At 40.2% G+C, this 14203-nt stretch overlaps 1 protein-coding gene across 1 annotated transcript in view; it reads right to left on the bottom strand.

The window, feature by feature from the left end:
- The window catches only part of KAT2B (lysine acetyltransferase 2B), a 41472-nt gene that overhangs the window by 25354 nt on the left and 1915 nt on the right, over nucleotides 1–14203 (bottom strand). Inside the window, exons 3-5 of the mRNA XM_041466229.1 lie at nucleotides 6194–6320; nucleotides 1190–1335; nucleotides 597–686 (exon numbers count right to left, since the gene is read on the bottom strand). Of these exons, the coding sequence (XP_041322163.1) occupies nucleotides 597–686; nucleotides 1190–1335; nucleotides 6194–6320 (363 nt within the window). The remainder of the gene's footprint in view (nucleotides 1–596; nucleotides 687–1189; nucleotides 1336–6193; nucleotides 6321–14203) is intronic.

Below are 14203 nucleotides of genomic sequence, written 5' to 3'. Positions count from 1 at the left end.
GCTATGATCTCACTGAATTGGACTGTAACATTTTTCTTGATATACAGAAGGCAAGCTTCATTTTAATATTGGATTTCAAAACTTCAACAGCATTTTTCATCACTTGAAACAAAGAAAGATTAGAACTGCCCACATAAAAGTAGCATTTCAAGTTAATTCTCTAAACCCACAAAAAGGTCAGTTTCATTAAAGTCTAAGACCAGGGATGAGAAATAGAATACAAATAATGTAACTATTGTACAAACACTAAAAGGAGAACCAAGAGCAATCTCCTATAGCCCCCTATTTTGTCCTGAGCAGAACACAGAAACATCCACAAAGTGCCTAAATAAATGCCATGCTTTCAAAACCAGTGCTCACATTTACAAAAAGAAAAACAAACCACAAAAAAATCCCAAAACAAACAAAACCTCCAAACCCCTACCAAAATAAAATGTAAAAATACGTAAATAAACAACAAAAAAAAAAAAAAAAAAAAAAAAAAAAAAAAAAAAAAAAAAAAAAAAAAAAAAAAAAAAAAAAAAAAAAAAAAAAAAAAAAAAAAAAAAAAACAAAAAACACCACACACCAATGAAACCCACATTTTGACACTTTACCTGTTCAATGCTAGGTTTCTCAAATGGGGGACTTTCCAAAGATCCTTCTACTACAGGTTTTCCCATCTGTAAAATGCACTTCCTCAAAAGCTGTTAAAAACACACAAAATTTTAAAAGTTCGTGTATTTTCACACAGAGAGTCAGTGGAAGTCACAAGGGCACAGCACACTGTAAGCAGTGTTGGAATTCTCCTGGCTATATATCTGCTTGTTTAATCATCTGAATTTGTAATTACTAAACTTGACTGTGAAATCACCTTCCCTGAAATGTGTACCAGAGGCTGCTCTGAGGAAATGCAGGCAGCCGAGTTACCATTCATGTCAACTGACTCTCCCTGGTATGTCAGGGAAGGAGGCTGCAGTTTATACATGGGACTCGGGGTCAGTTCCTCAATCATCTGGATGGCTTTTTGGAGTAAGAATCAGTACATTGCAAGTACCAGAACGTCCAGCTCACAGTTACTCAGTAGAGCATCATCCTAGAGAAAAACTGCCTCTGCAGATAAAGTCAATGCATGACCAAGTGGCAAGGAAATTGGCTTATGTGTGAGAAAGAGAAAAATCTGAGAAGATACTCCACAAGTTCAGCTTACTTTGAACAGGTAGAAATAAACTTGTTTGGTGTCTGCATCTTCTTCTTTGTGGACACAGGTGAACAGATATTCCACATCCAATACAATTCCCAGGAGCCTGTTCATTTCTTCTTCAGACACATTCTCCAGGTGAGAAACATGAGCAGCTAAACAAAATAAAAACCCAAACTTGTAAAAGGCTACTGAGAGGACCCATAGCACAAGTGTACCCCAGGAGATCTCCAACTGAGCCTTAACTGTAAAGGCACTGATCCTGTAATAACCTACTTAAACAGAACACATCTTATCAGAGGTAACTGAAACCTCTGTCACATCAGGGCAGTTTGTAAGGGTTGACCAGGGGTGACAACTTCCACAGCAGAGGAATGGCAGCTCCTTGGAATAACATAATCTGTTAACACTTAAATCTGACTACACACGTCCTGCTTGTATTAATATGTTGCACTATGAAACTAACTACATACATTTTTGTCCTAGAGCTACGTATTTGAGACAACGTTTCTTGATTTAAGAAAATAAATCCAGAATTTCCATAAATTATGTAATCCAGATGTAAGCAGCACCTTATTTCGGGAAGAGTGAAAAAAACCCAGTTCCAAAAAATGCCTTTTTACTTTAAAATGGGCATTATTGGCTAAGTCCCTTGCTTTCACATCATGTAATATCAAACTGTGCTTTGTGCACACTATATTAACAGAGATTTTGCAGACTGCACATGCTCATTTGTTCATTTCCAAGTGACAAACTCCCTTTTATCATCTCCAAAGGTAAATACAGTTTCACATCTGTAATTTTCAAAAGCTTGAGGTTTCTCCCTGTAAAATGGGACATTCATTTCAAGCTGGTTTGAACAACTGGCCCGGGGAAGAAGGAAGGCAGTGTAAAACAAAGTCAACTCCCAGAAAGAAGATATTTGCATTACAAAAAGCAATGATCTTAGCTGACTCCAGGCCAATGTAGATGGTATGCATATCCTTTCCTCTGAAAGTACAAGAAAATATCCTTTCAAAAAAAGGAGAAAAATACTTTTAAGTTCGGGCATATTAACTTTTTATATTTTAATAAATTTTATCTATATTTACTTCTTAAGATTAACATATTTTTTCAATGGAAATCTGACTCCTTAGCTGGGGAGCTAGTGAGGAAAAATAATACTTGACTTGAAAACGATCACATTTATTGGCCACGCAGCAAAGATGGTTGTTTTGAGAAGTTTAGTATGACATCAAAACGTTTAAATTCAATACATTTATTTGGCTTCAAGTAAAAAGCACACTGTAATGCAGAACTTTAAAAGCATGACAGCAACTGTTTCCACTTAAATGAAAATTTATAATATAGTATCTTAGGCACATGGCCATCATGAGCCTCCTTTGAGGATAAATATTCTGTGCAGAATAACATCATTTAACTTCCGTCCTTAAGACAGGTATGAAGGGTTAATATTCCCAGCAGTCTGTCTTGATTATTTGCAAGTAATAAATATCCTCCTAGATGAGCTTTGCATTAGAAACTGATAACATACCAAAGAAACCTTGCCTTCAACAAATAAATAAAACATCAGCATAAGAAGCCATTTCTATGCTGTTTCTGTAACAATACTGAACCTTGACTACTTAGTGGTGTTTAAACATTTTATTAAACTAGAGAATTATTACCTATACTGTGAATCCAAAAGTATATTACCAGCATGTATTTGCCAAAAGGATGCCAATGTTTATACACCAGGCCAACAAACTATCTTTATTCAGATATTCACAGCCCATTCCCAGACTCTATGGCTGTTCATAAGCGTTTTATTAAAATTAAAGCTTTGGTACACTGACATCAAATACTGCATCACTCTTGACTAGAGTTACACAGTCCCAATCAATGCACTGCCCGACTTGTACAGCCTTCCTCAGTTGCTGTTATGCCTGAAAAAAATATAAATATCGAGAGTGTAAATTGCTAGGACATGCACAAAAAAGCAAGCAGAAAGAAGGAGGCTCAGTGACGGGAACACCTGCAACATCAGCAACCAAGCACCGGAGTGCACAAATTAGGAACAGTGAAAAAACAGATTAACTAGGAATGTGTCCAGCCTGTCTCAAAACACTAAAACCAAGAAATACCCAAATATGCTACGTGAAGATGCACAGCAGGAACCAAAGACAGTGATAGGGAAAAAAGAGACTGTGTATACAGTGTATTAGCACAATTAACTAGTTTTAAAAGTGATTCAAGACTGACAGTGTTTACCAATTTAAAAATGCACCCTGCAACACAGGAGAAACAATCAAACAGAAAAGAGTCTCTGACCATGCAACACCTGGTCTTGTGGCTGGTGGACAGTGAACTGTCCCAGCACCTAATCCAGCCACACTGTTAGAAAATATATCACCCAAATAAAATAAATATTCATTAAAACAACCACATTGAGCCAAATGGTGGAGCTGAGCACCAAAAGGATGAATATATATGTTGTAGATAAGTAGACAATAACACAATAAAATAGATTTATGCACCAAAAGCTGCCCTGGCTTGAAGATAAAACAACACTCCCAAAAAGAGACACCTCAAGCAAGATAGTATGTAGGATTACCTCTGGGTGAAATAAATAAATTCAGAAAAGTAAAAAAAAAAAAAGAGAGGAAAAAAAAAAGAAAAATAAAAAAAGAAATCCTATATTTTTACATCATGTACAGCTTTAAGCAGCACATTCCTATATTGCTACTTCAATGGCTTTCCAAGAGGAAAAAGCAGCACAGCTAATGTGAAACCCACACATCTTGTGGTAAATCTGGTTTTAAAGGTGTTCAGCAGAAACACACTAATTTAGAAGAGATGAATAGGAAAATTATCTTGGAAAACACAGCTGAAAGACATATTTTTCCAGTAGTATGAGGAAGCACACAGCAACTCATTTGAGTTATTTTAAATGAAACACCTTCTTCATAAGCTCCAATCGGAAAAAGTCCTTTCTAATAAAAAAAAAACAAACAGTAAATAAAAATACAGTTTCTTCACAAAATACTTTTGCTGGTTCCCTAGCTAAAGAATGATTTAATATTTTGTAATAGACTAAAACCAGGCTCAGCTTTTAGAAGAGCTGAGTTTTTCTACAAAATACAAAGCATCCACAAATTCTGCTGAAGAACAGAGAAGTGACAGGCACATCTTGCAAGTTTAAAAAAAAAAAGAAAAGAAAGAAATAAAAAGCCCTTTCTTCAAAGGCCAGGATTGAAAGGGATGGGTAACACAAGCCACACTAATTGCACAAACAGAAGCAGCACAGAGAAGCTGTGTGATGAAAAGTTGAAACTAACTTGGCTAAAGTGACTGAATTTTCTGTGATACTATGCATTTGTTAATCTTCTCCTGCAAGAAAACTCAGAGATTTGGAATACCAGGAAAAAAAATCCTGCTGAAAAGCCTAGAAATAAATGACATGTAATGAGACCATAAAAAGAGGAGGGCAGAAATAGAAATAAATCCCATGCAAAAAAAAAAAAATAAAAAGAAAAAAAAAAGAACAATACATTCAAAGTACAATATCCTCTTCTAAAGTAAAATAATAAATTATCTATTGTGAAGGTTTTAAGTTTCCCTTTTTTTTTTTTTTGTTTTTTTTTAATTTCATTGTCCTTCAGTTTGGGCAGCAACAAAAATTAAATATTAAGTGCTTCTTTTAAATTAGTTCTGAATTTTATTTTGGCTGAATTTTTATTCAGTATTTACTAAGAAGGATGTGGATCTATGATGGAGCAAGTGGAGAGGAGGGCAATGAAGGTGGTCTGAGGGCTGGAGCACCTCTCCTATGAAGTCAGGCTGAGAGCGTGGGGTTTTTCAGACTAGAGAAGGCTCCAGAGAGATCTCAAAGCAGCCTTCCAGGACCCAAAGGTGACCCCCAAGAATGCCAAAGGGGGACTTTTTCAAGGACAAGGTGACAGCACAAGGGATGGTGGCTTTAGATTGGTTTAGATTACATGCCAAAAAAGGGTTTTTTACTATGAGGGTAGTGGAATACTGGAAAAAGTTTCCCAGAGAGGTGATGGATGCTCCATTCCTGGAAACATCCAGGTTAGAGTTGGTTGTGGCTCAGAGCAATGTGATCTAACAGAAAGTATCCTTGCTATTGTAGGGGGGCTGGACTAGATGATCTTTAAAAGGTCCCTTCCATCTCAAACTGTTCTGTGATTCTGATATATACAGAAACAGCCATCAGCTTTTATTTTGGATAAGTATAAATTCTTAAAATAAAAATACAGTGATTCAGCACTGTTTTTCAGGCTATGTGGGTAACTAATTGTTGTTTATTCTAAGTCTGAAAAACAAAACCAAAAACCACAATAGTGGATTTTGAGCAGCTCCTTCCAAGACACGCAAGCTGTCTGCACAGTAACTCAGACCACGCTAAGATGTGCAACCCTTGTTTTATTTTCTGTAAAAAGACACAATTCTTTTTGCAGGTCAGAGTACTTGCTTCAGCGACGTTCAAGAATATTTTATGGAGAGAGTCATTCACCTTGTAATGAAGGCAGCTGGCACATAAGGTTTAAAGCTATGTAAGGTTAAGTCATACATAACACAAAGTCTTAAAATTGTTACATTATAGCTTAATGGTGCTTTTGCACTTTAACAACTTTGAATGTCGGTGTTGTCGGAAGCTGCACCTTAGCTGGATTTCTCTAAAACTAATTTTAGGATTATTTCCACATTAAACATATCTTTTAAATATTAAACATATTTAAAACCAAGCTATTGACATTTACACCTAATCGTAACTCCTATTTCTAGGCCTTGACGTGAAATGTTGGGGCGAGGGTGCCTGGAGCGGAGGAGGAGGAGGAGGAGGAGGAGGAGGAGGAGGAAGAGGAAGAGGAAGAGGAAGAGGAAGAGGAGGAGGAGGAGGAAGAGGAGGAGGAGGAGGAGGAAGAGGAGGAGGAAGAGGAAGAGGAAGAGGAAGAGGAAGAGGAAGAGGAAGAGGAAGAGGAAGAGGAAGAGGAAGAGGAAGAGGCTCACCCAGCGCGTGGCTGCAGCTGCGGCAGGGCTCGGCCAGGCTGACCGCCGCCTGCTGCAGCTCGGCCCGCGGCGGCGTGGGAGGCGGGTTTGGGTTCTTCCAGCCGTTGCATTTACAGGATTCCTCGGCCTGAAATCAAAGCAAAGGGATATCGATCAACGCCACAGAACACGGGGACTTGCTGGAACTGCGTTATTTCAAAAGCAATAAAAAATAATTACAGGTTGCTATTTTTTATGGTGGGGGGTGAGAGGAGGGGAGTTGGGGAGTTTTGCTGTTGTTTTGTTTGCATTTTTCTCTACCACATTACTAACCCTTATCTTTTGGAAATTGTCAGAAACAGAATAGTATCCCAAACAGAGAGATTAGCACAGTTTGGTAAGCAGAACACAGAACCAACCCTGCCTAGCTCCTTTACAGACAGCTCTCACTCTACTGAAAAAAGTATTCAAATATTTACTAGTAAATCAACACTTACAGATCCTGCCGCTGAGACAGATTTATTTAAACATAAACAGGTTATCCAACAGGCAACACATTTGTCACTGCTACACTGGCACCAAGGAATCACAGAGCTGAAACCAAGCCCATGATGACCCAGGCAGGGTTAACTAACGCTGAAATAACCAAGCAATAAATGCACTATTGGAGAAGGCTGTTTAAGGCAAGGAACGCTTGGCCACAAAAGCAACAGATGCCAAAGACAGTGACACTTCCACTGCAACCTGCTGCTTTCCCTAGGAAGTTTACTTACGCTCACTGAGTGTGAAACAACCACCAAGAGAATGCAGCTAAAAGGGAAGACCATGAAGGGAGAGGTTGTGACTTTGGTAATCGTGTCTCAAATCATTCAGAAGATCAAAGTACCAATTCCAATTATCCAAAGAGCAGCTTCAGAGGAGGGGATTTTCTTCTGCATGTCCAAAAGATCTTGGTTATTCTAACACCATTCGTACTCCTATTTGAAGATCTAATTGGAAAGAAATCCTGCTTTTCTACTCTTCAGAGATATCTGTGCACCGGGCTGTAAAAAGATACTCATGGAATTGCATTGCTGAGACCTCAGAGAGGAAAGTATGCCAATTGCTGCATAATACTTATGGCTGAAACAATCTTAGGAAAAATTGTGATGGTAATATATGCAGCACTAATGTATCATTTTTCAAAACTGATTCTGCATGCATTTACTGTGATCTATTTCAGGAACCTATTTCATTTTCCTTTTAAGTTTCCAAATCCCATCCTACCTAAGGAAGAAGAACCCAGGAGAAGCAGAAAGGATCACAGCTTGACAGCTCCTAACACTGACAGCTTTGAAAATGGCTGGTAAATTGTTCTTTTAAACTCATTTCAATATTCAGTAACCTGAGAACCAAGAAAACTGCTGCCTGCAGTTTGCTGAGCACCACATGATGTTTTTACCATCTCTGAGGCTTAAACATTTATCCAGCTGGGCTCCTGGCCCTGGGTGCCACGGCCTTTGCCTGGCCCAAGGGCTGTGAGCAGCATTTTCTGTAGGCACCTGGATGACTCAGAAATCTTCCTGCAAGTGCCCAGCAAAACCATCTCTGCATATTTCACTTGAAAAAGGGACAACCTGCATGGCCTGAACCTCCTAGCTCTCCAAACTCACTGAGTGGGTGCAGACCGCCTGCCAACCCATGCATTTATAAAGTGAAATCAGAGAGGCTTCAGGATGAAATGAGGGGAAGATGAAAACAAATTTTTTTCTAAGTCTCATAAAACACAATCTGAAAAGATTTATGGTGAAGTTTATGTTCTTTTCCTATCGTGTTTTCTGTGAGTAATGTGATTGGCAGAGAACTGAAGTGTAATTTTATGGCAGAAGCCGTCTCTTACAGTTTCACAGGCATTGAGCCAGCTGTGTTTTTCATCCAGCCCTACAGGCCCTCCAAGCTAAATGGACTTGAGGGATCAGAGATTGAGGGACACCTGCGAGGCACAGGCTGCCTCCATGCAAGGACTCTGGACATCTGGGAGATGACACAAAACCCCTTATTTTCAGTTAGCTTCCCAATGCAAAACCAATGCCAAATAAACTATACACGTTTGTTTTGTGAGAAAGGCAATGTTACCATGACATTTTTTGCATTTGAAGCTACAGAAACTGTTAACAAAAAAAGAAAAAGCCTGAAAATGAGATTATTGACAAAAAAAAATGCAAGAGACAATTGTGAAGGAGTTGTCAAACAAAAAAGGATTGAATATTATTTTAGGGAGGTAAGATTTGACCCTTCCCATGCAGCTGTCTGGACAAATGTTCAACACTGTAAATTACTGACATATCACCATGCCCATTATTTATTGCCTTAAATCATGCCCCAATGAAGCATATCCAGAACTCCCTCCTAAAAATAGGCACAAGTTTTTAAGATTTTTTTTCTCTGAGTGGAAGCAGTATGTCACAGAAGCTCACCAAACAATGTTTACTATCAAGCCAAAAAGCTATAAACAGTGAGCAACTATGCAACTTTAGTGTCGTACCATAATTAACAGCAAAGATGCAAACAGATGTACGAATCGTGATAACAGCTCAGTTAAACTGACAAAAATAAATATCAACCCACCCACAGAAGAACAAAACCAGCATGCTCAATGACAAATTTTTTTCTGCTCTTGTTGGTATTTCCTCACCAGATCTTTTTGCAACAGCTGTTAATTGGGATTGTTCGAATTATTCTAGAGACCTTAACCAACCAGCCACTAGGGTGGGTTTTTTTGTTTAATCTCACTAAAACACCAGAATCAGCATAAATGTTCTGTTAACCAAGGCAAAACAGAACCTAAAAAGGTTCTCTTTAAAACTTAGCTTTCATTGTAGATGTTGACAGTGCAAGTATTTTGCAGTGAATATGCAATGTGCATTCCTCAGTGGCTTAAATTGCTGAGTTTTAAACGTTCCACAGCATTTTGCTCATTCAATCCTTTCTTTGACTATCTTCGGCTTTTTCCTTTCTTCCTTCTTTTTTTAATGTCACTCATCTGCTTTTCATTAGAAAATAAAGTATGACTTCACCTCTGCAAAAACTTAATGTAAGATCAAAACAGTTTTGAGGGAAGGAAGGAAAAGTATTTGAACTAGCACATCCAGTCCTTGAAGCCTTGTTTTCTGGGACATCTACAGAGCTTTGATAAATCCACTGTAGAGCGATGGGGACTTCTGCCCTAATGAGGCCTGAAAAATAATGACCATCATCTTTGCAGGCCCAAGGATCATGAACACCACGCCTTCATTGCTAGTTTTAATAAAATTGGAGGAGTGCAACAAAATAAAACACAGCAACTACATGCTGTTGCCTTCCCCCCTTCCTGCAAAACAAACAAAAAAAAAAAGCCAACCACAAAACAAGCAAAAAAAAAATCCATTGCAGAAATTATGTACATTTTGCACTGCACGACACAATTTCAATTTTCATTTTAACTCCTTCCACGTTTGGTGGAGTGTTACAATGGGATAAATCAAACTGTCCAGTAGCTCTGGGCAGTGAAAACTATAACTCTAGGAAAACTGAAGTGATCGTTTCCTTTAGAATTCTGAATAGGTATTCACTGACAGGTCAAATATGGACCGTGAAAAAATACAGCATATTTTAACACAAACTGTTAGCATTGTATTTAAAAAGGAAGCACCTGAAAGTTACAATATTACACATATCTCAACCACTTTTAGGTGAATTTCAGCTCTGCAAAAAAGAATAAATTAAGAATGTTACCTACTGACTAAAATATCCCTCCCCCTTTTAGATAGTGAATAGGCAAACTGCAAGCTAACTTAATTATAAGGTAAAAGACCCCAACAATTCTAAATCTGAGTTTCAAATAGTTGTTGTGCAGGATTCTTTTGTCCAGCTAAAAATCATACAGGTTACCCTATTTGGTAATTGAGATGCAAAACAGTCTCAACAGATTAAACACAGAACATTACAGATCTCTATTTCCAGCAAGTATAATTACTCTAGAAAACATCTTCCTCCCAACACAAAAGCTGTGTAAAATACCCTATAAGCTTTTTCATACTGGCAGCAAGCTCAAAATGATAACTTTATCAAATACATAAATTATAATAATTACACTGATGAATTTAAATCATATATTTTCCCTACTCATATGTCCAGTACCCAAGAACCAGACAGATGGACACTACTCAAAGAGCCACTCGTGTATCAGGAAAATAGCTGACCCATTTAACTTTAACAATACAAAATAAGCAGTTTAATGGGCAGCTTAACGGGCATTTATTGATTGATCCAATTATTTTATTCCCTGTTCTTTCCAATTTCACTTACAGAAGAGAAGTGGGCTACCATATAAAGCTTTTATTAATAATAAGCATCCAGTTCCTACCTTGTAAAGTTAATGGCAGATTTCCTATTTAAAGGAAGATGCTTTAATTTGGCCTGTAAGACATTATAAAACAGATTCACTCCACAATGAAAGTGATAAGAAAGCTTTAGATTACTTCTTTGTCTCCTATACATTTCTGCAGAAAACAATACATTTCAAGTTGAGCTTCAAGGAGCTGTACTCCCACTGTACAGAGCCCAGTAGTAACATGGCCAAATTGGCCTCATCTTAATCTGCCTTATAAAAATCAGGAAAATATCTTTTTATTGAAAAGGTGGCACAAGTTTACCTTATGAACTTTTTTTTTTTTAATTATTATTATGTGTGGGAAAACTAGAGGTCACTCTAGAATGAGAAGTGGGAAGAAGTGCTTCAAGAAAGGATCAGCAGGTGGTCTGGTGCCTGGGGCTGGGATTCTACTTCCACATCTGCCTGTTGCTCACCTGCTGCAGGGCCCTGGCCAAGCCATCTCATCACAACCCTTGTCACTCTGTCTACTTTGCTTATCTAAAGCAAAAAGCTTTTCTTCAAGGAGGTATTATTCTTTGTGCATGTGCTTTAGGCTACTGGGTTCTAATTATATCTGTAAACACCCAGGCATTACTGTAAGATATGTATAATGAAAAATAAACAAGTTTACAGAAAACTTAGTGTACTAAAATAGTACATATTTCACCTTATTTACAAAAAAAGCTCCCAGTGAGACAGATGAGAGAGTTGTATTTTCACATATTGGAAACCAATAGGGGAAAAAAATGCAGAGGAGGCTTCCTCCTACATCTTCATTAAATATATTTATGTGTGTAAGTCACACAGTGCTGCTTTTATATAAAATTCTGCAAGCTCACATGCCTAATGCTCAGTTTCACAGTGCACAAAACCAAAATGATGTATGCAGCCATTCACACACACACAGGCACAGCAAGTGCCAAATACAAAACCCCTCACAGCACACAGCACTACTGTGTACCTCCAAGAGTCACGAAAACTGTACCAACTCCTCTTATATATCTTGTTCAGAATGCCACCCTCCTCTTTCAGACTTGGGCTTTCAAGAAGGTTTTTTACTAAGAGACTGTTCTATACCTTCCACACAGACTTTTCTCACAGAGGAACAAGTCAAGTGGAGCAGCTCAAGAACTACAACTCTCCTGTTCAGTTCTTTTATCAGGAAAAAAACCCTAACTCCGCATTTGTCTAGCCTCAGCTCCTTAAACTTCAGGCTCATTCTGCTCAGGATACACCAAATATGTATTTACCAGCAGTTGTTGTCCATGTTTCCCATGATGAAAAGGGATGGTTTGTAAAGAAGGACCAGGAGGTCCTTCTTGGGGATCAAGCACCTTGCCGCACAGCAGTGCCTTTTACTCTTCTCTGCTCAGCATTTCTGCTGTCACCAGTGACTGACCTCTCCACCTTTTTGTGTTCTGACCTGATCCCTAACAGACAGGTGCTCCCTGGCTGTTACTCCAAACATATCTGAGGCTGAGCTCCTAATAAATTCTGCATGCTGAATTTTGCAATGAAACTCATGTGGGAGAAGGTGATTGGCGTTAAGGATGCTGTTACATATTTTAGCACTCCAACTTGTACAGCTCCATGTAGATTTACATAAGATCCACGTATAGTCACTACTTGAATGAGAACAGATGTCCCCTTCGGAGATGGTGTGAGCGTTTGCCTCCTCTCACTCTTTTGCACTCACAAATGCAAAATCAATGAAAGAGAAGTTGCAACCCGAAGTAGGAAAAAGTTTAAAGTTACATACTGCACTGCTACAGTTGGCAAACCAGCTTCTCCAGGCTACAGTTTCCAGCAAATCACTAATGTTACAAGCCAAGAAGAGTCCTTCTGGAGCACCTGCCAGGCGCTCAAGGAGAAAAATAAAACATTCTTCCATTCTGCACCATCCTTCCTACCTTATCCCACAGGAGAATCTTGCAAGGAGCTTCCAATCTGCTTACTTGTTTCTGTTACAAGATCTGAAAGCAAGCTGCCTGCCACTGTAGAGAAGTTGAACAGCAATTTTAATCTGAGCACAGTGCAGCATTTAGTGCTGGAACTGTGCCTGCATCCTGGCAGGAGGAAGACCCCCTGACCATGGTCCTGCTCCATTCATCACTGCAGTACCAATGGGACACAAACCCAAGACTTGTCACAGACGATGGCCAGCAAGGACACCCAGCAGAGCACTGAGAGGAGCTGTTCCTGTCTGTACCCCATCACCAGAGTCCTGCAAGAGGGAAAGAGGGGCTGACAGCAGGCACAGTGTGCCCTCCTCCCCTCCTAAGTGGTATTCACCCACCTTACCACAAAGCACCTGCAAGAGAGAGGCTGGTGAGATCCCAAAGAAGCAAAGGGTTTCAGAGGAGACAAGGCTTCTATATAGCACAGCAACCTCTGCGGGGCAGAGCACTACAGGAGAAGGCTTTCACCCCCAAAAACATTGTCTGGAGGTGCATCAGAGGAAAAAAAAAAAAAAAAAGAAAAAAAGGCAATTCAAATACACACACTTCTTAGCCCACGAAAAATTTATCCACTTCACAACCAGCTTCATTTATTAGTAAGTCTTGGTAACACTAAAATGGGGTGATATTGGTACCATTATGGAGGTGTAAAGGGGAATTATCACGGGAAAAGCTTCAAACCATATCACTCTGGCCACACTTAGTGCTGCGAAGTTCAACTACAGCAGCTGCTCTTTAACCTTATTGGCACTGGTGTAATCTCAAGCTGTCCCATGCATGCACCAAAGCAGAAGTGTAGGTGCCTGCACATGTGGAAACAGCAAAGATATTGCAATGTGTGGCTTCTGTAATTTGCCCTCCCATGGCAGCATTGCGCCATGCCCTCAGCATACAGCTAAATCTCCTTGCATCACCAGCCAGGACTACAGAGCTATGGTGCAATGATGCTTCGTCTCGTTTATTAGCTTGGCCTTTCACTTAAGATCTGCAGAAGTAGGAGAACAGAGAAAATAAGACGCACTTTTTTTTTCCACAAACGGCTACTCTCAAAGCTGAAAGCATTACTAGAGGATCTGACATCAGCACTGCCAATCTAAATATGTCAGCCCCGCTGTGCATCCAGAAATTGCCTTGACAGCAGCAGCGCAGCCAGCGGCCCGTGCTCTGAGCACAGGCGACAATGCCCGCGGTCAGAGCTCTAAAGGCGGGAGTGACAGCTCCGACCGAGCTCCCTCCCTCTGCAATAAACAGGCGAGTCCTGCCTCTCCCACCAAGAAGAAATAGCAGGTGGACAGAAAGCGCTTGTGATGGGAAACCAGGAGTAGCACTCCTGAATGCGATCGCAGGGCAGACACGGAGCAGAGAGCCCCGCTGGAGCAGGGTACAGGTGGACAGGGGACCCCGCCGTCCGCTCGGGCACCACACACCGGACACCGGCCCGGCGATACGTGACCGCCGGGAACACAACTTTCCCAAGCGCGGAGACCGCGCCCCTTCGCCCCTCTGCCAGAGCTGCTGGCGACAGTGACAGCTCCGGCTCGGAGCAGCGGCTTCAGCGGTGTCAACAGCTCCGCGCTGTGAGATCGCGGCCAGGGCCGGGCTTGGAGCAGCGCCCGCCCGGGGTCGGGGCCGCGACCTCCGGGCGGAGCAGAGGAGTGCCCCGCTCCCGCCCGGGATGTT

Source organism: Pyrgilauda ruficollis, unplaced genomic scaffold, assembly GCF_017590135.1.
Source record: "Pyrgilauda ruficollis isolate IOZ18807 unplaced genomic scaffold, ASM1759013v1 scaffold2, whole genome shotgun sequence".
In the NCBI taxonomy this organism is placed as follows: domain Eukaryota; kingdom Metazoa; phylum Chordata; class Aves; order Passeriformes; family Passeridae; genus Pyrgilauda; species Pyrgilauda ruficollis.
This window is presented reverse-complemented; position numbering and strand designations above follow the sequence as displayed.